Here is a 26,436-nt window from a genome sequence, read left to right as displayed (position 1 = left end):
AAACTAACTCAGTGGCAGGCCTTCCAAGCCGGAGCATCGTCCACATAATTTCTAGTTCCAATGTACTATATAAAACGGAAAGTGGACTGCGCAGGGCATTGCGGATTGCAGATGGAAACAGAGTAACCGGGAAGTTAGTGAAACGAGCAACGTCGGCGCGATGGAGGGGGGGGGGGGGTGAATGGAACTGGAAAAGATCTGATCGGAATCGAGTCTGAGAACAGGAACTGGGGGCGCAGCTCCCGCTCTCTGCACGAGTGGGTGGGTCCCTGGGTGGGGAAGGGGGTTAAGCTAAGGGAAGCGGGTCCAGATTGCAGACCCCCGGCCCTGGGAGGGTGCTGTGTGCGCCGAGCTCGCCCGCGTCCCAGCGCCTCTGCTGGTGGGAGGACGGTGACCTCAGCTCCACCCCGTCCCTCCTCCTGCGGCGCCGGGGGAGGTCAGAGTCGGGGTTACCAGACCGCGCGGGGCAGAAGGAGCGCGAAGCCAGCGCGCAGTCCTTCGCCCGGCGCCCTGCGGCCTCGGTGACCCGGTGACAGCGGGCGACAGAGCCCGCGGTACTGGCAGCGAGCTAGCAGCAGACGGGGTCGGCGCGCCCGGTCCCGGTTCCCGCGAGCAGCTCATCGCGGCGCCCGGGTGAGGAGGGTCCCCGGGGCGGGTGGGAGCCGGGGGTTGCCGCCGGCTGGGGGGCTGAAAGGTTGGGGGCTGAAAGGATGGGGATGGGAGGATGGGGGAGGATGGGGGTTGGAGGGCTGGGACCCTGCCCGCACCCACCTCCAAGCCGGAGCTGGTCTCGCCTTCCTTGCCGCCCTCCGAACAGCTCTGGGATCTTTGCGGGGAGGGTGATGGAATTCGAACCCAGTTCTCCCAAACCTTTTCCCGGGGGAGCAACCCCTAAGAATTGGGTGCTGAGAGGGAATCCTGACAGGGGAACCCGGAGCACAGGGAGTTTTCTTATCTGTGGGTCTACACACACACACACACACACACACACACACACACACGCACTCACGAGTGTTGCTCCTTCCGGAGCCCAGTTCTGAGAAGCTGCTGTATGATCTGAATGACACAGCCGTCCCTCTCTGCTGCGATCACTTACTCCCCATGTCCCAGAGCTCCAGGCTGCAGCCCAGATAAGATCTCGGCTGCGCTGCCCTGAGTCTGCGGGAGGCTTGTTTTTAAAAAGCCAAACAGAACCAGAAAGCAGAGAACATTCTCTTCCCCGTCATCACCTGGAGCCTCTCATAGACCTTTCTAGCTCTAAAAACGGAAAGGTCAGGCTTTCATTCAGACCTCTGGCTTCCGGGGTGGCTGCGGAAATGGGAGGAAGGAGGAGGGAGAGGTGTGTGGGCTTATAAGGGGGCTGGGAGCCCTTGAGGGACTTAACGTGTTCAGGTTCCAGAGGGATTTGTGTTAACAAATCAGTCTTGAACAAATTACCTTTGACCCCAATAAGAATGCTGAGCCAGGAGGTTGGTCTATGAGTAGGAGCCAGGAAATGCATCCCTTCAAAGTGTTGACAGTTACAAAGCCCTGGGACCTAATCTTGGGCTAACACTGAACTCAGGGATCCGAGCATTAAGTATTGGCCTGGTCCATAAGAAGGGGAAGGGGATGGCCTTCTTTTTTTTTTTTTTAATTAAATTAAATTAATTAATTATTTTTTTAAATTTTTCCAAATTTTATTAAGACTATAAAACTTCAGATTGAAGGAGTTCAACAAACCCCAAATAGAATAAACACAAAATTCAAAACCACATAAAACCAATCATTATATGCTTAAGAATAGATACATATACAAAACATAAAACAACAAAGAAAAGCAAAGACAAGATTAAAAATTCAAGATAGTGGTTACCTCTGCTGAGGACAAGGAATGTGATAACAGAGGGGAACTCAAAGTTCTTCTCAAGTGTCATAAAAGGCAAATAAGTGTTTTTATTATTAAGTTGTACATATACAAAAGATTTTTTGCACTAGTTAGATATCACAATAAAAATATATAAGTTAATGAATTTCATCTGGTTCTCCTTATTTATCACACAAGCCAGAAACCTGGGTGTCATCCTGACTATTACCTCACGGACCTAATCCAATGAATTAACTGGATTAATTCATTGGATTAGGGTTAATTGTCTCTCCTAAATCTACTACCCTCCACCTCTACTTCCACAACCTGGTCCAAGCCACCTTCCACTCCCACCTGGAGTACCGAAACACCTCCTTCTCCCTTAAACAAGTCAAAGAAACCATTTTTGAATGGGATCAATCCTATCTCTCTTGAGCTTGAATCTACTAATCTGGCCCCACTGCTATCTGAAGCAGAGATAACTAGTTTGCCCAAGGCCACACAGTCACATATGGCAAAGGCAGAATTAAAATCTTCTAGTCTTACTTGAGAGCCCACAGTGTCTTACCCACCCATTATCCTGCCTTGTGTTGAAACAAAGATAACACGGGAAATGCTTAGCCATGCCTGCCATAGGGTAATCACTGGATAAAGGATAGATTGACTTTCCTCACCTCCTTTATCTGCCTAACTCCTAGTTAATCCTTAACTCTGAGCTCAAATTACTCTTCCTAAGAAATGCCTTCCTAACTGCTTTGGCCTACTATAGTAAACTCCAGATAGATATATTTGTCCTCACAGGATGCTGTACATTTCCTATGTCCCTCCTCCACTAGTTTGTGACCTCCAAGGGGTGGGGGCCTGTTTTGCCTTGCCACTGCAGCATACATGGTGCACCCTTGTCCACTCTGGTTCCTACCCACTTCCATTCCTCAGTGAAAGTGATGGGTCACCAACAGACCCCTCTTGCATCCCAACAAGCAACCTGGCCTGCTGACCCTACCAGCAGGGCTGCATGTGAGCAAGATGGGTAGTGGACAGAGACCAGCCCTGACCCACTGAGCCTAAGATGCCCTGCTCCGTAGAACGGACCTAGTGCTCAGATGGGAACGAAAGAGACTTTGGATACTTCAGACTGCTCTCCCTGGGGCCAGTAATTGGGTCACAAAAGAGAGCCCCCTGACCCCATTTTTTAATCATATCCACTCCCCTGGCTCACAATTTGGGTGGAAGCCACCAGGATGCCAGGCCCAGGTATGCCGGGGCCACTAAGGAAATGGACCAAGGTGGCCCTGCAGGAGAGGGTCAGGGTAGAGGTGGGAGGGGCAGGCACAACCAAGGCCATGAGACTCCCCCAGACACCCAAAATAAGTTTGAGTCCACAGAGGTATGGCTCTTCTCCTTGGCAGCATTGAGCACTTTCAGAATTTTTGTTGTGATCTTTCTGCCCTGCAGCAAGGCACTGTCATGCTCTCCGAGTGCTTAGTGTCCAGCACAAGGCATGACTAAAGGTAGATGTCCAGGAAATAGGAGGTCCAGCTAACCCCCATAAAGCTGTTAGGTCTGACTCAGACACCTCCTTGAGAAGCCTTTCTTCCCTGACACACACTTTTGTTGTCTCCATGCCCCTCACCATGAGTTGTCCCAACAGCCATGGTGCTCTCTGTATTGTGGGTTGAAGAACATTTGTCGAATGAATGGAAGTTTGCAGGCTGACTCTCCTGGGAGCAATTGCCAGATCCAGCTTCTCTCTGCCTGGAATTCTCTTTTCTCTTCATTCATCTGCTCAGTTTATTTCAACATTAAGGGATTATTAGATGTTACATACCCTCACTTACTGAGCTCAAGGGTCACCTCCTCCAGAAATTCTGACCTTCCCCTTCAGGTGATCCTCCTCTCCATGGCCACTGCACCAAGGTGGACCTCTCAGCCCCTAGACCAAGATGGTCCCTGGGCCACAGGAACCAGATGTGATTCATTTCACTGTGGCCATCACCTGACAGTGCTGGGCACCAGACTGGGCCCAGGAGACACCTGTAGAAGACATCATCTCTAAGATAAGAGATCTACCTCTGAAGTGGACAGATCCTGGCTGGGATCCCAGCTCTGCCACTTGAGAACTTAGGCAAGTTCCTTTCTATGAGTTTGTTGGTCAGTAAAACAGCTGGCTGAGAAATCCAGGAATGAGGTTCTGAACTACCTGTGGCTGAGTTTCCAGAGGAGTCATTATGCCCTCAATGCTAGGAGAGGGGCAGGGCAGAACAGGCCTTTTAATAGCTGATATTTAGTAGTCCAGGTACCTTGGCTTGGTGGGGGGAAGAGGGAAGGTTACAGTGCGGTTCATCCTTCTCTAACCCAGTCTAATGTCTTCCAGCCCCAAGTTACCTAGAAAACAGAGCCTAGAACAAGAACTAAGTACCGATGTTTTATTTGGGTGATGCAAATACAGGACATTGAGAGTGAGAAAAGGGACTCAACGCAAGAGAATGGGAGGTAATGCCAGGTGATAGCAGGTTGAGTCTGCTTCATGACAAGACTGGAAGAGGCACAGAAGGTGTGTCCACTGGCTATTTGGGAGGTCTCCCCATTGGGAGAAATGGTGTCTTGTACCAGACCAGTTCAGGGAAGGGAGGGAAGAAGAGGGAATTTATCAGCCTGGATTTCTCCCATCTCCCATTAGTCAAATGTTACCCCAGGAGCACTAACTCTTCTACATTCCTGGGTTGCTAGTGGCTACTTGAGGTGCCAGATCCCATGTCTTGTGGGGGCATTCCATCCAAGTCTGGAAATGATGGGAGGAGACAAACTCTGGGCATGAGGCTGGTGCGTGCCGGACAGAATCTGCTTTTGTACATAGAATGTGTTCACAACAGTCCAATACTGTTTTTCTTTTACCAGAAGAGGGAATCTGGCATAATGATCAAAGACCTTTCCCAAAGTCACATGGCTAGTAAGTGGTAAATTCAGGATTTGAACATAGTCTGTCTCTGGAAACTGTCAAAGACCAAGATAAGGAACATAGATTTTATGTAGCAGGCAAAGGAGAGTCTCTAAAGGGTTTCAAGCTGGGAGTGACATAAGATAAAGAGCTTTTTATAAAGCTCCCAATCACTACTTTGCTCCATCTTGCCATGTGGCTGAACTTGGCACAAAAGTAGGCGGCCCCAGAGATGTGAGGACACCCAAGACAGTTTTTGAGGAGCCCTGACTAGGTCCAGAGCTATATGGGCTTCCACACTGTCTCATAATCTTTCTGTCTTCATCAAAACCTACACCTACCAAAGAGACTAGCTGGTCAGAGACAGGCAAGATCTGGGCAGAGAAACCAAAATGAGGGGAAGAGCAGATTGACCTAAAGACCAGGAGAAGGAGGACCAGCCACATGTCCACTGTCAGCCGGTGGGTCTGGGGATATTGTCACCTGCATATGAGTCCTTTGGTGTTGCCTGAGATGGTCGGATCTCATGAACTGTTGGCCGCACTGGTCACATTTATGTGGTCGGTATCTGGTGTGTATCCGAGTATGTCTTCTAAGTTCATCAGAATGGAAGAAGGACCAAGTACAGGCTTCCCACATGCATTTATAGGGCCTTTTACCTGTGTGTTTGCGTTGGTGACTCACGAGGTGGGAGCACTTAGTGTAAGCTTTTTCACAGTTCTCATAGTCGCAGCGGTAAGGCCTTGAAACTGGGGATCTCCTCCTGGGAGCCCTTTGCTGGGCCCCAGAGTACTGCTCTGCTCTCCATGGAGCAGGTAAGGGTTGCTTAGGTAGGAAGGGGTCTTCCTGGGAGACTGGCTGGCTCACAAAAGAGCCCTGGGAGTCCAAAGCCAGCAATAATGGTGAGCCAGCTGGGGGCATCCCATAGTGGTGGGGGTTTCTAGGGGGCAACATCTGATCCACAGAGCGGAGCATTGCCAGGGCCTCAGTGGAAGGCATGGTTGGATCCAATAATGTTTTAGGTGTTAAAGGGCCTCCATTAGAAGTTACTGTTGGGAGGCCAGAATAAGGCATTGTTCGCATTCTGATGTGGGACATCATTGGGATTCCACTAGCAGGTGAGACTGGCAGCCCATTGGGGGACATCCTTAGATTCCCACCAAAGGTTGTGGCCACCCCTGGAATACTGGCCTTTCCTAAGGGCATCCCCTGGAGCCCCTTGAAAATCATCATTTCTGTCTGGGAAGGAGACATTCCCTCAGTGTAAATCATCTGGGAAGGAGTGAAAGTCACTTGGGGGCAGTAGCTCACACCGTGGTCAGGCAGCAACATACTGAAGTGTGACTCCATTTCACTGGTGTTCTGCCTGGGTGCCTCAGCAGAGACCAAGGAGGTTGTCTCCATCTCTATGCACTGAGGGACACGTTGAATGCCTGATGGGCCATGGTTCCAAGAGGTGTGCACTCCACTGCTTCTCTGTGAACTGGTGCTGAGCCCCATGCCACTGGCTTAGGTCCTCAGCTCCCTGCTCCATCTTAAGCTGGGATCGGTTACCAATTTATTTATTTTTTATACAGCAGGTTCTTATTAGTTATCTATGTTATACATATTAATGTATATATGTCAATCCCAATCTCCCAATTCATCCCACCACCACCCCCCCACTTTCCCCCCTTGGGGTCCATACATTTGTTCTTTATATCTCTGTCTCTATTGCTGCCTTGCAAACCAGTTCATCTGTACCATTTTTCTAGATTCCACATATATGCGTTAATATACGGTATTTGTTTTTCTCTTTCTGACTTACTTCACTCTGTATGACAGTCTCTAGGTCCATCCATGTCTCTACAAATGACCCAATTTCATTCCTTTTTATGGCTGAGTAATATACCATTGTATATACATGTACCACATCTTCTTTATCCATTCGTCTGTCGATGGGCATTTAGGTTGCTTCCATGACCTGGCTATTGTAAATATGCTGCAGTGAACACTGGGGTACATGTGTCTTTTTGAATTATGGTTTTCCCTGTGTATATGCCCAGTAGAGGTATTGCTGGGTCATATGGTAATTCTATTTTTAGTTTTTTAAGAAACCTCCATACTGTTCTCCATAGTGACTGTATAAATTTACATTCCCACCAACAGTGCAAGAGGGTTCCCTTTTCTCTGCACCCTCTCCAGCAACTGTTCTTTGTAGATTTTCTGATGATGCCCATTCTAACTGGTGTGAGGTGATACCTCATTGTAGTTTTGATTTGCATTTCTCTAATAATTAGTGATGTTGAGCAGTTTTTCATGTGCCTCTTGGCCATCTGTATGTCTTCTTTGGAGAAATGTCTATTTAGGTCTTCTGCCCATTTTTTGATTGAGTTGTTTGTTTTTTTAATATTGAGCTGCATGAGCTGTTTATGTATTTTGGAGATTAAGCCTTTGTAGGTTGATTCATGTGCAGATATTTTCTCCCATTCTGAGGGTTGTCTTTTTGTCTTGTTTATAGTTTCCTTTGCTGTGCAAAAGCTTTTAAGTTTCATTAGGTCCCATGTGTTTATTTTTGGTTTTTTTTCCATTACTGTAGGAGATGGGTCAAAAGAGATCTTGCTGTGATTTATGTCAAAGAGTGTTCTATCTATATTTTCCTCTAAGAGTTTTATCATGTCCAGTCTTACATTTAGGTCTTTAATCCATTCTGAGTTTATTTTTCTATATGGTGTTAGGGAGTTTTCTAATTTCATTCTTTTGCATGTAGCTGTCCAGTTTTCCCAGCATCACTTATTGAAGAGACTGTCTTTTCTCTATCGTATATGCTTGCTTCCTTTGTCTTAGATTAGTTGACCATAGGTGCGTGGGTTAACCTCTGGCTTTCCATCTGGTTCCATTGATCTATATTTCTGTTTTTGTGCCACACCATATTGCCTTGATTACTGTAGCTTTGTAGTATAGTCTGAAGTCAGAGAGTCTGATTCCTCCAAATTCGTTTTTTGCCCTTAAGACTGCTTTGGCTATTCGGGGTCTTTTGTGTCTCCATACAAATTTTAATATTTTTTGTTCTAGTTCTGTAAAAAATGCCATTGGTAATTTGACAGGGATTTCATTGAATCTGCAGATTGCTTTGGGTAGTATGGTCATTTTCACAATATTGATTCTTCCAATCCAAGAACATGGTATATCTCTCCATCTGTTTGTATCATCTTTGATTTCTTTCATCAGTGTCTTATAGTTTTCTGAGTACAGGTGTTTTACCTCCTTAGGTAGGTTTATTCCTAGGTATTTTATTCTTTTTGTTGCAATGGTGAATGGGATTGTTTCCTTAATTTCTTTTTCTGATCTTGCTTTGTTAGTGTATGGGAATGCAAGAGATTTCTGTGCATTAATTTTGTATCCTGTTACTTTACCAAATTCATTGATTAGCTCTAGCAGTGTTCTGGTGTCATCTTTAGGATTCTCTATGTTTAGTATCATGTCATCTGCAAACAGTGACAGTTTTACTTGCTCTTTTCCAGTTTGTATTCCTTTTATTTCTTTTTCTTCTCTGATTGCCGTGGCTAGGACTTCCAAAACTATGTTGAATCATAGCGGTGAGAGTGGACATCCTTGTCTTGTTTCTGATCTTAGAGGAAATGCTTTCAGTTTTTCACCATTGAGAATGATGTTTGCTGTGGATTTGTCATATATGGTCTTTATTATGTTGAGGTAGGTTCCTTCTGTGCCCACTTTCTGGAGAGTTTTTATCATAAATAGGTGTTGAATTTTGTCAAAAGCTTTCTCTGCATCTATTGAGATGATCATATGTTTTTCATTCTTCAGTTTGTTAATATGGTGTATCACATTGATTGATTTGCGTATGTTGAAGAATCCTTGCATCCCTGGGATAAATCCCACTTGATCATGGTATATGATCCTTTTAATGTGTTCTTGGATTCTGTTTGCTAGTATTTTGTTGAGGATTTTTGCATCTATATTCATCACTGATATTGGTCTGTAATTTTATTTTTTTGTGGTATCTTTTTCTGGTTTTGGTGTCAAGATGATGGTGGCCTTGTACAATGAGTTTGAGAGTGTTCCTGCCTCTGAAATTTTTTGGAAGAGTTTGAGAAGGATGGATGTTAGCTCTTCTCTAAATGTTTGATAGAATTCACCTGTGAAGCCCTGTGGTCCTGAACTTTTGTTTGTTGGAAGGTTTTTAATCACAGTTTCAATATCATTACTTGTGATTGGTCTTTTCATGTTTTCTATTTCTTCCTGGTTCAGTCTTGGAAGGTTATACCTTTCTAAGAATTTGTCCATTTCTTCCAGGTTGTTCATTTTATTGGCATAGGGTTGCTTGTAGTAGTCTCTTATGATACTTTGTATTTCTTTGGTGTCCTTTTTCATTTCTAATTTTATTGATTTGAGTCCTCTCCCTCTTTTTCTTGATGAGTCTGACTAATAGTTTATCAATTTTGTTTATCTTCTCCAAGAACATTTAGGTGTAAAGTTAGACTGTTTATCTGAAATTTTTCTTGATTCTTGAGGTAGGCTTGTATTGCTATAAACTTCCCTCTTAGAACTGGTTTTGCTGCATCCCATAGGTTTTGGATTGTCATGTTTTCATTGTCATTTGTCTCTAGGTATTTTTTGACTTCCTCTTTGATTTCTTCAGTGATCTCTTGGTTATTTAAGAACGTATTGTTTAGCCTCCATGTGTTTGTTTTTTCTACGTTTTTTTTCCCTGTAATTGATTTCTAATCTCATAACGTTGTGGTCAGAAAAGATGCTGGATATGATTTCAATTTTCTCAGATTTACCAAGGCTTGATTTGTGACCCAAGATGTGATCTATCCTGGAGAATGTTCAATGTGCACTTGAGAAGAAATTGCAATCTGCTGTTTTCGGATGGAGTGCCCTATAAATATGAACTAAATCTATCTGGTCTATTGTGTCATTTAAAGCTTCTGTTTCCTTATTAATTTTCTGTCTGGATGATCTGTCCAGTGGTGTAAGTGAAGTGTTAAAGTCTCCCACTCTTGTTGTGTTACTGTTGATTTCCTCTTTTATAGCTGTTAGCATTTGCCTTATGTATTTAGGTGCTCCTATGTTGGGTGCATATATATTTATAATTGTTACATCTTCTTCTTGCATTGATCCCTTGATCATTATGTAGTGTCCTTCCTTGTCTCTTATAACATTCTTTATTTTAAAGTCTATTTTATCTGATATGAGTATTGCTACTCCAGCTTTCTTTTGATTTCCATTTGCATGGAATATCTTTTTCCATCCCCTCACTTTCAGTCTGTTTGTGTCCCTAAGTCTGAAATGGGTCTCTTGTAGACAGCATATATAAGGGTCTTGTTTTTGTATCCATTCAGCCAGTCTGTGTGTTTTGTTTGGAGCATTTAATCCGTTCACATTTAAGGTAATTATCAATATGTATGTTCCTATTACCATTTTCTTAATTGTTTGGGTTTGTTTTTGTAGGTCCTATTCTTCTCTTGTGTTTCCCATTTAGAGAAGTTCCTTTAGCATTTGTTACAGAGCTGGTGTGCTGGTGCTGAATTCTTGTAACTTTTGCTTGTCTGTAAAGCTTTTGATTTCTCTGTCAAATCTGAATGAAATCCTTGCCCAGTAGAGTAATCTTGGTTGTAGGTTCTTCCTTTTCACTGCTTTAAATATATCATACCACCCCCTTCTGGCTTGTAGAATTTCTGCTGAGAAATCAGCTGTTAACCTTATGGGAGTTCCCTTGTATGTTATTTGTCATTTTCCCCCTGTTGCTTTTAATATTTTTTCTTTGTCTTTAATTTTTGTCAATTTAATTACCATGTGTCTTGGTGTGTTTCTCCTTGGGTTTATCCTGTAATGGACTCTCTGTGCTTCCTGGACTTGGGTGGCTATTTCCTTTCCCATGTTAGGGAAGTTTTCGACTATAATCTCTTCAAATATTTTCTTGGGTCCTTTCTCTCTCACCTCTCTTTCTGGGACCCCTATCATGCGAATGTTGTTGCATTTAATGTTGTTCCAGAGGTCTCTTAGGCTGGCTTCATTCCTTTTCATTCTTTTTTCTTTATTTTGTTCCACAGCAGTGAATTCCACCATTCTGTCTTCCAGGTCACGTATCCGTTCTTCTGCCTCAGTTATTCTGCTATTGATTCCTTGTAGTGGATTTTTCATTTCAGTTACTGTATTGTTTGTTCTGTAATTCTTCTAGGTGTTTGTTCTTTAATTCTTCTAGGTCTTTGTTAAACATTTCTTGCATCTTCTTGATCTTTGCCTCCATTCTTTTTCCGAGGTCCTGGATCACCTTCACTATCATTATTCTGAATTCTTTTTCTGGAAGGTTGCCTGTCTCCACTTCATTTACTTGTTTTTCTGGGCTTTTATCTTGTTCCTTCATCTGGTACATAGCCCTCTGCCTTTTCATTTTGTCTATCTTTCTGTGAATGTGGTTTTTGTCCCACAGGCTTCAGGACTGTAGTTGTTCTTGCTTCTGCTGTCTGCCCTCTGGTGGATGAGGCTATCTAAGAGGCTTGTGCAAGCTTCCTGAATGGAGGGACTGATGGTGGGTAGAGCTGTGTCTTGCTCTGGTGGGCAGAGCTCAGTAAAACTTTAATCCGCTTGTCTGCTCATGGGTGGGGCTGGGTTCTCTCCCTGTTGGTTGTTTGGCCTGAGGCCACCCAGTACTGGAGCCTACCCAGGCTCTTTGGTGGGGCTAATGGCGGACTCTGGGAGGGCTTACGCCAAGGAGTACTTCCCAGAACTTCTGCTGCAAGTGTCCTTGTCCCCGTGGTGAGCCACAGCCACCACCACCAACCTCTGCAGGAGACCCTCCAACACTAGCAGCTAAGTGTGGTTCAGTCTCCTACGGGATCACTGCTCTTTCCCCCTGGGTCCTAATGCACACACTACTTTGTGTGTGCCCTCCAAGAGTGGAGTCTCTGTTTACCCCAGTCCTGTCGAAGTCCTGCAATCAAATCCCACTAGCCTTCAAAGTCTGATTCTCTAAGAATTCCTCCTCTAGTTGCCGGACCCCCAGGTTGGGAAGCCTGATGTGGGGCTCAGCTCCTTCACTCCAGTGGGTGGAGTTCTGTGGTATAATTGTTCTCCAGTTTGTGAGTCACCCACCCAGTGGTTATGGGATTTGATTGTATTGTGATTGTGCCCCTCCTACCTTCTCATTGCAGCTTCTCCTTTGTCTTTGGATGTGGGGTATCTTTTTTGGTGAGTTCCAGTGTCTTCCTGTCGATGATCGTTCAGCAGTTAGTTGTGATTCCAGTGCTCTCGCCAGAGGGAGTAAGCACATGTCCTTCTACTCCGCCATCTTGAACCAATCCCCAACTGCTTATTCTTTGTGATTAAATATGGGGTGAGGTTACCAGCTCCCCCAGGCAAATGTGGCATGTGATGGGCAGAGTGAGTGACAATGTAACATTCTGCACGGTCTGAGCCATGGCAGCATTCAGAATCCCGCCAACACGGAAGTCCTGCTGACTGCGGCTCGGGGATGGCCTTCTGGCCACCAGGAGGCACAGGTGAGCTGCCAGTACCCACTGATTTCCTCGGGGATGGTGTTCTGGTGGCCCTGCCGAAGTTGGGGAGAAAGCTTCAGACTTGGCTTCCTCCAGCTGCAGCTTCTGATCTCAGGTAACCTCGGCCTGCAGCGGCTTGAGGCAGGATTTCGGTTTCCACCAGAGATTGAAGTCAGGCGGGGGCAGTGAGCTCTGAATCTTAGCCACTAGACCAGTGGCCAGTGACAAGCCCCTGGCCTGTGTGGCTTTGCAGAAAATGAATTTACGCAGAGAAACGGAAAGTAGTGAAACAAGCAAAGTGTTTATTTGGAGGAAAAAAGGGTACGTGTGGGTACACACACAGGCGGACTCAGAGACAGAGTTGCGCCTTCATGGTAGTTTGAATCTACCCATATGGGGCATTCCTTCTGGGTTTCCCTTGGCCAATCATCTTGCTTTGCCTGGTTCTGAGTCCATATTTGGGTTATCTCAGGGCCCTCCCATGTGCGCATGGGCATCTTTTAGCCAAGATGGATTCTAGCAAAGAGGCCTATGGGTAGGTTGACACTGCTCCCTTTTTGACCTCCAAGGAGACTTTCTGTGCATGTATAGTCGGGAAGGTCTCCTTGACCTCTAGAATGAACAATATGTGGTCTCTTATCTGGGCAGAGCTTAGCCCCTCCTGCTCTTCCTCTTAGAGTATGTCTCCACAGGGGACAAACTCCAGCTGTTCAACCTGGGCCCATCTATCTCCTGCCTCACTTCCACTTGTCACACGTGGGCACTGAACGTTGGCTCCCCTTCCCAGACATTTGTGCAGGAGCTGCTGCCGCGGCTGGGGAGGTGATTTACAGTTGAGAAATCCACACTGAGATGTAAAAGGCCTTGCCCAGCACCCCGAGGAGTTTCCTGCAAGCAGAACCCTGGGCAGCTGCGTCCTCACTTCCCCTCCACTGTGTGTCTGTGCCCTTCCCACATCAACTGTGGGGAATACGTGTTCCATCACCCAGCTAGGTTTGTGGTCCCATACAATTTACCACCCTCTTTGAGGCTCTCAGAATAGAGCATCAAGGAAAGTGCCAGCTGGGTGCCTGGGCAACTGGAATGAGCCTGGGGATGTCAGCTGGAGTTAGGAATCTGGATATTTCCTGGAAAGGAAGATGATCCTGAGGTTATTTACACCTTGGCTCATCTTAAGCCTGAATTTTTTTCAAGACCCTTTGATAATCGGCTTGACGGACTTCTTGAGACATTGAGAAATTTCCATAAAAGTGAAGCATTGAAGAGAAAGTAACGACCGGGGCACGAACCCGTGTCCCCTGCATCGGCAGGCGGGCTCTCAACTACTGCGCCACCAGGGAAGCCCTGAAGTAGGAAATTTTTGCCGATGCTTTTAAATGGAACCATATATCTTCACTAAAGGTGGAACCTCTGAGTCCAACCACAACTATGCACCCCTACCTTTTTCAGCATCCCTGGCATGGGACTAGTTAGCCTTGTTAGAATCCTTCTCATGACAGAGAAGTCCCTCTACATTGTGAGGTATACATCATAAATGGCCTCATTATTTTAAAAGTTCTTCCTTGTATTGACCAGGCATCTGCCTCCCTCTAGGCTGTTTCAGAATGGAATAAATATTTCTTTATTATTAAACAAGAATATGGTTTCACCTGCATCCCTTTATACCAGGGTTTCTCAATCTCGGCATTATTTATATTTTGAGCCATGTATGTCTATGTTGTGGGTCTGTCCTATGCATTGGAGGATATTTAGTGGCATCCCTGGCCTCTGCCCACCAGATGCCAGTAGCAGTGGCCGCCAAGTTGTGACAACCAAAAATGCCTGCAGACATTGCCAAATGTCATCTGGGGAACAAACTTGCCCTAGTTAAGAATTACTGCTGTAATATAATGTTCTAGTTGCCTTTAGCCTGTTTCAGAATGAAGAAAATATTTTTTCTTTATCAAACAAGGATATAGTTGCTTAAAAACATTGCTTATAGAAAAATGTATGAGGTCACATCTAATTATGAACAGGAGTTTTTAATACTTCCTGAGCAGGGGAGGGAGTGGATATAAAGTAACAGACATTTGGACTGTCAAAATTACATTTTTCTCTAATTTTTGAATTTTTAAATGCAACATCAATGTAAAATAACAACAAAGGATACTGCAAGTAAAAAAAGTAGTAATAAATTGCTTAGAAATCATGGATGGAGGGTTGACAATCTCCTGCTTCATGCTACTGTAAAATATCTGAAGCAGAAGATTTTATCTTCTTCCTCAATTACTGTTTGGTATTGGGTCCATTTTGAGATATATAAGCCACCTTCTTTGACTTTAGTCGAAAGTAAATTGACCTATTTGCTCTCTGTCCCCTTTCTGTAACTTTATATGCTCTGCATTAGTTTTCCATTGCTGCTGCAGCAATTTATCACAAATGTATTGGCTTAAAGCAACACACATTTATTGTCTGACAATTCTGTAGTTCAGACGTCTAACATGGCCTCACTGGGCCAAGATTAATGTGTTTTTAGGGCTGTATTCCTTTCTGGAGGCTCCAGGGAGAATCTGTCTCCTTACCTTTTCCAGATTTTAGAGGTCTCCCATATTTCTTGGACCTTCCTGCATCTTCAAAGCCAGCGATGATGGGTTGAATTTTCACATTTCATCACCCTGACCTTCTTTTCTGCCAACCTCTCCCACTTTTAAGGACCCTTGTGATGACACTGGGCCCACCTGGATAATCCAGGATAATCTCCCTATTTTAAAGTCAACTATTTAGCAACCTTAATTCTACTTGCAACCTTAATTCTCCTTTGCCATGTGACCTAACATATTCAGAGGTTCTGGGGGATTAGGATGTGGGCATTTTTTGCAGGGAGGAGAGTATCATTATTTTGAATGCCATACCCTCTCATTCTAGAAGTTAAACAGGAAGAATTTGACAGAGTACTGATACTTATGAAAGAGCATTTTCTTTCCTCTTTACCAGTGACAGAAGAGTTAAGACGCATGCATGCCCTAATCTCTGGCCAGAACTTCTCGGAGTTATTCATCAGCTCTTGACAGATATTCTGGACTTGAGAGTGGACATTTCACCGGTTTTGGGGTTTTTTGATGTGGACCATTTTTAAAGTCTTTATTGAGTTTGTTACAATATTGCTTCTGTTTTATGTTTTGTTTTGGTTTTGACTTTTGGCCCCAAGGCATGTGGGACCTTAGCTCCCCTACCAGGGATTGAGCCCTCACCCCCTGCATCGGAAAGCTAAGTCTTAACCACTGGACCACCAGGGAAGTCCCCCACCTGTTGTTTTGGTTTGCCTTTTGTTTCAAAAAAGGAAGTAATGCCTGATGAGAATTTAACAGTGACAGACGGGTAAATAGGATTAGCACAGGTCATGGTGGTATATGGAGATCTCAGCTGAGATGTAAAAGAACAAGTAGGAAATGGTGGTTTCAGCAGCAGACATGGAATCCACAGAAGAAAGGCAAAGATGATACCCACTTTCAAATGGATTTAAATAGAATGTGTTCTTTGAGCTCTCAATTAAAGATCTTGATCTACCAGGATGATATTTTATTTAGTGGTCCAGGAGCCAAAACTGAAGAAAATGATTTTCAGGCTTTACTATTTTAAAAATGGTTGATTTTTTTGCAATAAGCTTTCTCATTTATTTAAAATATTGGAAAAGGGGCTTCCCTGGTGATGCAGTGGTTGAGAGTTCACCTGCCGATGCATGGGACATGGGTTCATGCCCCCGGTCTGGGAAGATCCCACATGCCGCAGAGCGGCTAGGCCCGTGAGCCATGGCCGCTGAGCCTGCGCATCCAGAACCTGTGCTCCGCAACGGGAGAGGCCACAACAGTGAGAGGTCCGCGTACCACAAGAAAAAAAAATAAAAATAAAAATAAAAAAATAATAAAAAAATATAAATAAAATATTGGAAAAGAAAAGTAGAAAGAAGGATAAAAAATTACCTTTAGTTTCTAACTATACAAAGCTCTCTAAAGGAGATAAACTTGGTGAACACTTGTATTTCTTTTTATTTTGTTTCTCCTTGTTCTTGTTGTTCTCTTCTCCTCCCCCGACCCCCTCGTTCTCCTCCTCCACCTCCCCTTCCTCACCCTCCTCACCCTCGTCCTGGTTCCTCTTTTCTTTTACGCAGCTGGGATCACAGATCATTATCTTAATTCTCTGTATACCATTTTGCTTAATATTAAACCTAAACACTTTTCATGGTCATACAAACTCTTCTTAAATATCCTCTTTAAATGATTTCTTATCAGTAAAGCAATACATTTTATTGTAAACAATGTGAAGAATTATGGGGAAAAAAACACCCATAATTCCATCACCCTTATTACTTAATATTACTTAATAGACTTTTCAGTATGAATTTTTACCTGGCAATTTTATATTCTTTTTCTTAAATTAAAATTACATTGTAAACAGTTTCCTAAATCATAAAGAACTATTTTGTAAATATCATGTTACTACCTCGATATAATCCCATCGATGATATTCTCTTATTGTTTGACCTCTGTAGGGTTTTCATTTGTGTTGTATATGTGTGTTGGCTACTCTGGAGTTGGAATAAATGCTGTAGGGCATTACATTTTTAGGGTTTTACTTCCCCGTGTATAAGATTTGTGTGTGTGTGTGTGCTGATCTCAGAAATGTAGTGAAAAGTTCAAAGGATGTGGACCATTGAAGTCTTGCCAAATTGCCATCCAAAAATCAGGTACTTATTTATACCCCCACTAGAACTGCTAGCTTTGCTTTGGTAAATTTGGCAGTGTTAAAGAATAGGCAAGACCTGTGTTCCTAGCTTTTTGTTTACTAGTTATTGCTCTGTCTGTCTGGTTACATCTTTCTCCAAGAAAAGATTGTATTGGCTAGTGGTGGTGGTAATGGATTTTCATACGTTATGATTATGAAGACTGCTGTGTCAAGGGTTTTAGTGTTGTCACCTTGGATTCTCTGTTCTAAATGTTCAAAGCCAATATTAGACTTTTCAGGGTCCTAGTTCTTCAACATAAATACATTTCTAAGTTGTATCCCATGGTTGAGAAAAAGGCACTTTTCTGCAGAAAGAGAACTTGGAGAAATAAAAGACTTCTTATGAATTACTCCTCTGTGTTCAGATTCGAGAGCCTCATGGTCATCCTCCCAGAGTTCTTAATGACCATCAGAAGGTAAAAGAAGCCAGTGCCCCAGCAAACCAGTGACTTGCAGCCAATTATAGTAGTTCTTTTTTCAGAAGAGCAAGAATCTCTGTTTTCCTTTTAGCAACATGGGAAATGTTTGGTCATATTTATCTAAAATGTGTAATTCTTCTGTAGAAGATGGGTGGCTGCTTATAATAAAATCACATTAAAAAAAACCTTACTTAAGAAATAAAGCTAGAGAAATTAATCAGAAACCAGAGGAATGTCTTGTTAAGGACCCCCCTCCTCATGTACATAGAACTATGAGAAATTTTAAAAGACAAAAAGAGTACTGGACCTTTAGCAGAAGAAGCTTCATTCTATTGGGGGGAAAATGGAAAAGAACCCCTACATGGGGTTTTGTATGCTTATGGTAGAAGCCAGCCATACCTTCAGCACTTAGTACTCGGCACATGGTGCTTATAGGTGTTTGAATGGGTGGAAGGGTGAATGGATGGTCTGGTGGATAGGCTGTTGTGGCGATATACACTGCGGGAAAAGTCAGCACCATCAGAGAGGAACACACAGTCCTGTGGGCATTGTGGGGAGGGGTGGGGCTTCAGGCTCCAGAAATCAGCAAGGGCATCATGGGAAGACCCCCAACTAGATGAACTGGAGAATAAGATGAAAGGCAAATGCAGTGATGCATACATATAACACATTGAATGCATTGATGAAGAATTCACATATCTTTGTAAACCTAACAAACAAAGACTATGTATACTGTTAGATACACCTGCCTGCTTAGCAAGAAGGCTCAGAGTTACAGTTATTTGCCTTAAAGTAGAGAATTTGCAACCCTGATTCTTTCTGGGGGCGTGGTTTTGTCCCATCTCCTAGGTAAGACAGACCCCTGCCTGTGCCTGCTTACCCTTATGTAGCCAAGTGGTTCTCAACTGGGGGCAGTTCCCCCCCCCCCACCCCAGAGGACACTTGGCAATGTCTGGAGATATTTTTGCTTGTCACAAGTTAGGGGAGAGGGCGCTGCTACTGGCATCTGGTGAGAAGAGGCCAAGGAAGCTGCTAAACATCCTATGATGCACAGAACAGCCGTCACAACCGGGAATTACCAGGTCCCAAGTGTCAATGGTGCCAAGGATGAGAAACCCCATGGAGTTTGAGCCTGCACCACTGGCCCCACCTTGGCAGTGCAGGAGGACGCAGTCACTGGCTTTCAGATCTCTGGGCTCTTTCCTTTCTCAGGATGTAGTCTTGAGAATCTAATCTACTTTGCTTCAAATGGAGCTAATGTGGTTCCTGGGGAAGAAGGGAAAGGGGAACTCATTGAGGGTTGATGGCTGGGCTCTGTGCTGGCATTTTCTCACCTCATCAACCCTACAAGATAGGGACTGTACATTCCTTTTCATTGATTAGGAGATTTAGGTTCCAGACACGCAATGACCAGCTAGAGTGGATCCTTCTGACTGTAAACTCAGGCCCTTCCCATTGCCCTGGGAAGCCCCTAGATCTCCTGTCCAGGATCCACATTCTTCGCAGGAGCACAGATATTCCTCACCTATAGGGCAGGCCTCACTGAAAACCTGATTGCCTGGTGATCAGGGCACAAGGTCTTCTGGTCCCAACGAGGTCACTAGTTTACTGTGTGGCTCCAGGCAAGTTGCTTCCCCTCTCTGGGCCTCAGTTTCTCTGTATGTAAAACACCGGGCTTGGACTAGCTAGTGTCTCCTAGTTTGACCTGGGCTAGAGTAGGTTATGTCTATCTTCAGCTAGACCACAAAACTGGGCACTCTTTGAAGCATGTTTTTCTCTTTTGTTTGCCATCCTGCACCTCACCCCCACCCCATACACACACAACAGGCACACACACACACACATACACACACACACAGGGGCTCCCTTAACTGCCTAGCACAGTGCCTGGCTCATGGGTACTAATCTGAAGTTTAATAACCACAAACCACTGATTCTTTCAGGAAGAAAACCTACCCCAAACTTTTAAACTGAAACTAAGCAGACCTTTCTCCTAAAATTATGCTCTAAAGCAAAGTTTCAAATCCAACATTGTCCCTGAATTGGACCTAAAATATCTAAGGGTGTGGCTTCTTTCTGACAGGAGGCCATCCTTTTAGATTTAGTCGACCCAGGAAAGAGCTAGGGTTTTGTTTCTTTTCTTTTCTTTTTTTTCCTATTCAAGCGATGCATGTTCACTCTTGACAAATTAGAAAAAGAAAACTAAAATCACCTCTAATCCTACCCCTTAAATGTAACCACTGAGGATATTCTGGTTTTATATTCATCTAGATTTTTTTCTATTGTGTATAAATGTACATATTTAAGTAAAAAGCAGAGCCTACTGTACTGATGGTTTTTCCTCACGTGTCTCAGAGGGCGGGGCTTGGTAGTCAAACCACTGAAACACACCAGTCAATATGAGTCACCCAATCTGCAAGCCTCAGTGTGTTTTTGTTTGTTTGCTTTTTATTTTTTTAATTTGATTGAAATATAGTTGATTTAAAATGTGTTAATTCCTGATGTACATCAAAGTGATTCAGTTATATATTCTTTCTCATATTCTTTTCCATTATGGTTTATCACAGGATATTGAATATAGTTTCCTGTACTATACAGTAGGACCCTGCTGTTTATCCATCTTGTATATAATAGTTTGCATCTACTAATCCCAAGCTTCCAATCTTTCCCTCTCCCACCCCCCTTGGCAACCACAAGTCTGTTCTCAATGTCTGTGAGTCTGTTTCTGTTTCATAGATAAGTTCATTTGTGTCATATTTTAGATTCCACATATAAGTGATATCATATGGTATTTGTCTTTCGCTGTCTGATTTACTTTGCTTAGTATGACAATCTCTAGGTCCATCCATGTTGCTGCAAATGCAAGCCTCAGTGTTTTAACTGTAAAATGGAGATAATAAGACCAGCCTAACTCTATTCTTTCTGTGAAGACGAGAGGTTACATAAAGTACCCAGCTAGACAGTGCTGGCATACAGTAGATGCTCAATAAAAGATAATTATTTATGCCTCATATCATCTTCTTTATTTTCTAAACCAAACCAGTGATCAAGATTTGGATTCAGAAGGTCTGAGTGGCAGTTGAAATATTTCTCTATCTTTAAGAGGTTCTGGCTAATATTAAAGCCAATCAAAACCAAAATCAACAAGTGCAGATGCAGGAAAACCAACCCCGAGTCTCTTCTCAGATGCCTGGGACATGTTAATCAGGAGTGTTTGTTGATTCTTCCAGAAGCGATGCTTCATCAAGTCCCCTTCCTGGTCCAAGGAGTTCTCATTCAGCTTTTTAGAAAACATAAATCTGATACAAAATGAATATCAAAATCTTCTTTTTTATTACTTAGCTAGACGTTTGCCGTAGCATCAGTGAATCAGTCTCAAAAGAACTTCTCATCCAGAACTGCCTGTTTCACTGTTACACCTCCTGAGAAAGGACTGGCTTCTGCTTCCCCACAGTTAGAGAAAAATTTGTTTCAGAAAAGAACAGTTATCCCATTTTTATTTTCAATTCTGAGAAAAGGTAGCATTCCAAGAAAAGGACTGTTTGCTCTGAGGTTTCACCCCACTCCACCCTTAAGTATTGTTTATTAACCATCTCCTGCCTCAAACACAGATCTTACGCTGAAAACCATACTCTGAATCATCCAAGCCCTAACTGATGATAGAATGCAGGCTCACTCACTCTTGTTTGAAGCTTGGCAGCCAGAAGGTGCGGGGGGTAGCCAGAGTGGGTTACTGCCCAGGGGATGTGATTTGGAGGACATTAAAACTCCTCTTTTCTCCAAAACATTTCTCCCCATTAGCATATGAGCCTTTCCTTTAGAGTAACTTTTGGGGGGCTTTGAGAAGATGCCTCCAGGAGAAAGGGCTGTTATTTAGAAATTAATGAGGAAAGGCTCTGGAACACCCCAGTACTTTTTAACAGCTTGTTATGTTAGGGAGCTGTCACCTTGAGAGAGGCCATGATGACCTAGACCACAGGGATGCCCTAGGTATTACCAGATCACTAATCATCCGAAGAGGGGGAGGAAGGCAACTAACACAAAGTTCCTTAAGAAATGTAGGAGAAATGCTAGTTATAGTGCTCAGGGGAAAGGCGAGTCCTTATGAAGCCCGAAGATATATTCAGCAGAATTACCTAGGAACAGAGGAGATGATGCCCTCGGAGTCACTTCAGTCAACAAAGGAAAAGTCTTCCTGTTCCTATGTCAAGGACCCGATTGACACCTTAGCTTTTATTTAGTTAGCATTATTGAGCAACTACTTACCTATGACAGGCAATTCATGATGCCAGGGATGCAAAATGAATATGCTGATGTTTGCATTTAGCCATGTGCAAATATGCTGTTTGACATATATTTCTCATTTAACCCTAAGTAATATTATTATCATCCTCAGACCCATTTTACAGGTAAGAAAATGAGGCACAGAAGGTTTCCATAGTTTGTAGGTCACACCGAGGCTGGGAATCAAACCCAGGCAGTTGGGATGTAGGCACTAAAGCCCAAAAGGTCAAGCCCCGCCCACCTTGTGTACTGAGAACCTGTTGGCGCAGGGTCCGCACATGGGTTTCTGGGCCACCTGGTGGCCCAAACCAAAAAGAAGGCAGGATCCTTCATCTTCCTTCAAGAAACATTTACGAGTGCTTGCTATATGCCGGGCTCTTTGTTAAGCAGCAATAATAAGAAGATTAATGTGACCAATCCCTGATCTGAAGGAGCTCACAGGCTATTGGGGGAAGCAATTCTGCACATTGTACAACAGCCTTGCAGTAGAGGGTTCATAGTACCCGGATGCAGGCATGCATGGAATGTACCAAGCAAAGAGGACGCAGCCTTCTATGCTGCCAGTGCCACCGCCGCCTGACTGTGCCCTGACAGGTGAGCTTCTGCCAGCTGAGCTGGGAAGTGCCTGCTCCTTTTGTGCCCTGGAGGAGCCAGGCTCAGAGGACACCTCCCTTCCTGGCTGCAGGGAAACTTTGGTATTAGTTGGCCACTGCTTCGTGCAGTCAGCTGGGGACATCTCGGTATATCATTCCATCCCACGTCAGAGGAACAGGGAAAGACAAGGCCATCTGAGGCACTAGGAAGGCGGCAAGAGAAGAGGGATCATGTGTGGGTCCTTCTGTCATTCAATCCACAGGAGTAAAAGAAGAAGACCGCCATCTAGTACCGCCCATGCCAAATGCTCACTCTGTGACCCCAGGCAGGTTACCTAGCCTTACTGTGCGTCAGTGATCTTCGTCCCCGGAAGGACGAATGGAGATGCTAAACTGTGCTTCTTTTCTTTTATGCCTGCTAGACATTTATTCCCACTACATCCTGTGAATAAGCTCTTATAGCACTCATTATAACCGTGCAACAATTGCTTGCCCTGCTAGGAATTTTAAAGACAAAAGTCACATCCATTTTTGAAATCTTTTAATCCCAAACATAGTGACTGACCCATAGTCACTCTTAAAATTGAGTAAATGGATTCGTGAACAAATGAATGAGTGAGGCAGCCAGTCATTAAATTATTTGGAGAATTATTACTCTGGGAATGAGGTCAGATAGCACATATATAGGGGGATGAAAAAAACTCAGCAAACAGTACTGTTACTGTTCCATTGCAGACATTTCTAAACACTGCCTCCTGGTGCTGGCTGTACCGGAGCCCATAGGGAGCTAACATATAGATGCCTGGACCTGCCTTCTGAAGATTCTGCATCAGAAAGTCTGCGATGGGGCTCAGGAGTCGGCGTGTTCAAAGGTTCCACAACAGCCTTGCAACCTGCTTGAGGTCAGGCAGGGAACTGGCGTGGGCCATTTCATCTGGCCTTAACTCTGCCGGTTCCACTACAAGGACAAAAGGTGATGGCCCTGGCACTGGTCTGGTAGGAATCATGGGGAGGGCAGAACACCCCAGTCCTGCTTGGAGGACTCGGGGAAGCCCTGCTAGCCATTGGCTGTCTCTAATTCTTCCTGAGGTTATTGACAGGGAAGATGTGATGAATACCCAAGTTGCTACGGGCAAGTGAGCCTTCTTGGGGTTAGTGCAGGGTTCCTAAAAATCACTGTTGATTCCTTGTGTGTTTCACTTTGTCTTCTGTTTTTCACCTCTTCATCCCTCGTGATCTTCCAAATGGGCTGAACGACACTCCCCTTATTCAGCCTGGGCTGTAAGCACCAGGAGTGGTAAATACTTTCTGTGGATGATGTTATTTGATGAAAAACTAAGTTGTGGCATTGTAACAGAGGGGTAGCAGTGGAGGCTTGTGAGGATCCAGCCTGGCTTCAGTGCAGCTTCTTCTGTTGCTTATTTGGGAAACTTAGCTATGTCTTGGGATTCATACACAGTACTCTGAAGTTTCCAAGGGTCTTGGCATGTTGCTCCAATATAAATTAGGGCAAGAACAACGAGACGGAGTCTCATCTGTTTGGAGAACAATTGCTAATTCTTTGTTAAGTCATCTCTCAATCCAGCTCTGACCAGTTTAGCATCATTAAAATAACTGTTCTGTTCATTAACTTTAGAAGATTTTGGTTTTAGAGTGAACAGAATTTGACATTATATCAAGATGCCATGTGGTGGGTAAAAGCAGGCACTCAGGCAATCTGGGTTTAAGCCCTACCTCCAACACTTGCTAGCTGTGTGATTAGAACAATTCAGTTAAACTTTTCTGGCCTCAGTTTCCTCATCAATAGAATGGGGATAATTAAACTTCCCTGACAGATTGTTTTGGTGATGATTGAGTAAGGGGCCATGTGCCAGAAACTATGCAAAATACTTGGCACTTAGTAAGTGTTCAAATGTTAGCAATAGTATCATCTATTTAGTGAGCAAACTTTTTTTAACAACTCTTAGGTGCCATTTTAAATAAAAAGACAGATTATAGTGCTATGTACTCATATGAAAAGATATTTACAATATATTTTCAAATTAAAAATGGAAGTTGAATATATTGTATGAAGTTTTATAAACAAACTTTAAAACTATATATGTATGTATATTTATATGTATGGGTGTATATGTTTGTCTATATTGTGTATGTGTACATTTATTTACACATGGAAATGCATCTGGAAAAACATCTGTTGACAAGGGATTATTAGTGCAAAGACAGCTCCATTTTTTAATTTACTTTATTGTCATGGTTGAATTTTGAAATCATGTATTAACATTATAATAAAATTGAAAATAATAGTGAAATAAGATAAAATGAAGTCAACCCATATTATAAATAATCTAAGGAGTTAAACTGTACATGCTTTTTCTGATTCCCCCCACCCCCCTAAAAAAAGATATGGAATAAGGAAATGCCAGACTCACTCTACAAATAACCAAGAAGCTTAGAGCTCCAGTGACAGTTTTCCCAGCTACCTATCTGGATTTTTAGCCTGTGTGGTAAAAGCTGACCTTTGTATAGCCCTGTCTCCTCTGAAATCTTTCTCTCCAAATTCCTGTTGCCCTGAGAATTTGTACCATATCATCTGAGAATTTGGAAATGTCCCTGTCATTTGCTTTCTTCCTGTATTATAGGTGTGAGTCTTGTTTCTGAACCCTTATTGTAAACTCTTTTAGAGCAGGGATTATGTCAAATTCTCCGGTACTTACCACAGTTGTTGACATAGCAGAGGGTGTGTAGCATTTGCTTAGTAAGTACCCATTGACTGAATGACCGCAGATCTGATGTTACTCAGAATCGGCCCTGTTGCACTGTCATAATGGAAAACAACTTAACCTGGAGATTTCAATGGGTTAACACAACAAACGTTTATTTCTTGTTCATAAAAGGCCATATAAACTGGCAGAGGCTCTTTTCTGTTCAGCGATGAGGGATCCAGACTTCCTCCGTCTGGAGACACACATGTGGCTTCTAAGTTTGCTGAATGAAGGAAAGGAAGGAATGGAGAGACATACCGACTCATAAATGTCCTAAGCCACTTCCATTCAAATTCCCATTTATCGGAAATCAGTCCCGTCTAGCTACCAGGGAGGCCAGGAAATTCAGGGGAGCACATAGCTACTCAGGAACACTAATTTCTGTGCCAAGGATCTACATCTTCCTGCAGAATAACCATGCCAGCTAGTTAGTACCCCATTCGTATCAATGGCACAAACACCCACATGGATCATTAAACATGGCTCAGTTTATGTGAGTAATCGATGTATTAGAAACTACCAGGATTCAGAATTTATCCATTCAGCAGGCATTTATTGGTGCCTACTATGTGCCAGGCACTGTTGTAGGTCCTGGGAATACAGCAGGGAAAAAAAACAACAAAAAAAACCCCAACCCCAATTCCCTACGCTCACAGAACTGACTTTCTGGAAGAAGAAGATAAACAATTAACAAGTAATCCAGAGAATCTTCATTGGTGATAATATTATGGAGAAAAATAAAGCAGATGGGGGAAACAGGGCACGTATTGGTGTACGTGTTGGGGGGTAGATTGTAATTTTAAACTGGTCAGGGAAAGCCTCACTGAGAAGGTAACATGGAAGCAAAAACCTAGGAGTGAGGGAGCTGGTTATTTGGGTATCAGGGCAAAGAGCCTTCCTGGAAGAGGAACACAGGTACAGATCCCAAGGTGAGACAAGGCGGGGGCCTGAAATGTTTGCTGGATGGCAAGGAAGATGTGTAGTTGCAGTGAGTATGTGGGTGCCTGTGCAGGAAAGGCTGGGATGTCGGACCAGGAGTCTGTTGAGTACAGGCTGTAGAGCCTTATATGTTACTTTAAGGTCTATAGCTTCTGCTCTGTGTCATATGAAGCCATTTGGGGGCTTTGAGCAAGAGGAATGGCATGATCACTCTGGCTGCTGTATTGAGAATTGACCATAGGGTTCGGGGGGACCAGTGAGAGGTTATTGCAAAATTCAAGAGAGAGATGGTGATGGCTTGGACCATTTCCATCACCCCAAAAAGTTGAGGGGAGAAATTTTCAAGGGGAAAAGTGATTCACAAATACAAGAGAGTTTTTGCTGAT

General features: G+C 43.6%; 2 protein-coding genes across 4 annotated transcripts in view; one reads left to right on the top strand and one right to left on the bottom strand.

The window, feature by feature from the left end:
• The first annotated feature begins 501 nt into the window (after positions 1 to 501).
• PLA2G7 (phospholipase A2 group VII) overlaps positions 502 to 26,436 on the top strand; it is a 45,513-nt gene continuing 19,578 nt past the window's right edge. The window contains exon 1 of one of the 3 annotated variants that reach the window (XM_081246271.1): positions 502 to 633. Coding sequence is in view for 1 of the 3 variants with exons in the window: in XM_081246272.1 (XP_081102398.1) it covers positions 12,265 to 12,292 (28 nt within the window). In the remaining 2 variants the exon portion in view is untranslated. Of the gene's footprint in view, positions 634 to 12,190; positions 12,293 to 26,436 lie in introns of those variants that run through there. The other 2 variants (XM_081246273.1, XM_081246272.1) reach the window with 2 other exon arrangements.
• On the bottom strand, positions 5,199 to 6,284 carry LOC308624301 (Krueppel-like factor 17; the record flags this gene model as incomplete). Its single annotated transcript, XM_081247385.1, has 1 exon — positions 5,199 to 6,284. The coding sequence occupies one exon, from the start codon at positions 6,282 to 6,284 to the stop codon at positions 5,199 to 5,201; it is 1,086 nt and encodes a 361-aa protein (XP_081103511.1).

The sequence above is a fragment of the Mesoplodon bidens genome (assembly GCF_964165515.1).
Source record: "Mesoplodon bidens genome assembly, chromosome: 10".
Lineage (NCBI taxonomy): Eukaryota > Metazoa > Chordata > Mammalia > Artiodactyla > Ziphiidae > Mesoplodon > Mesoplodon bidens.
Note: the sequence above shows the minus strand (reverse complement) of the source record. Positions and strands in the feature narration are given on the sequence as shown.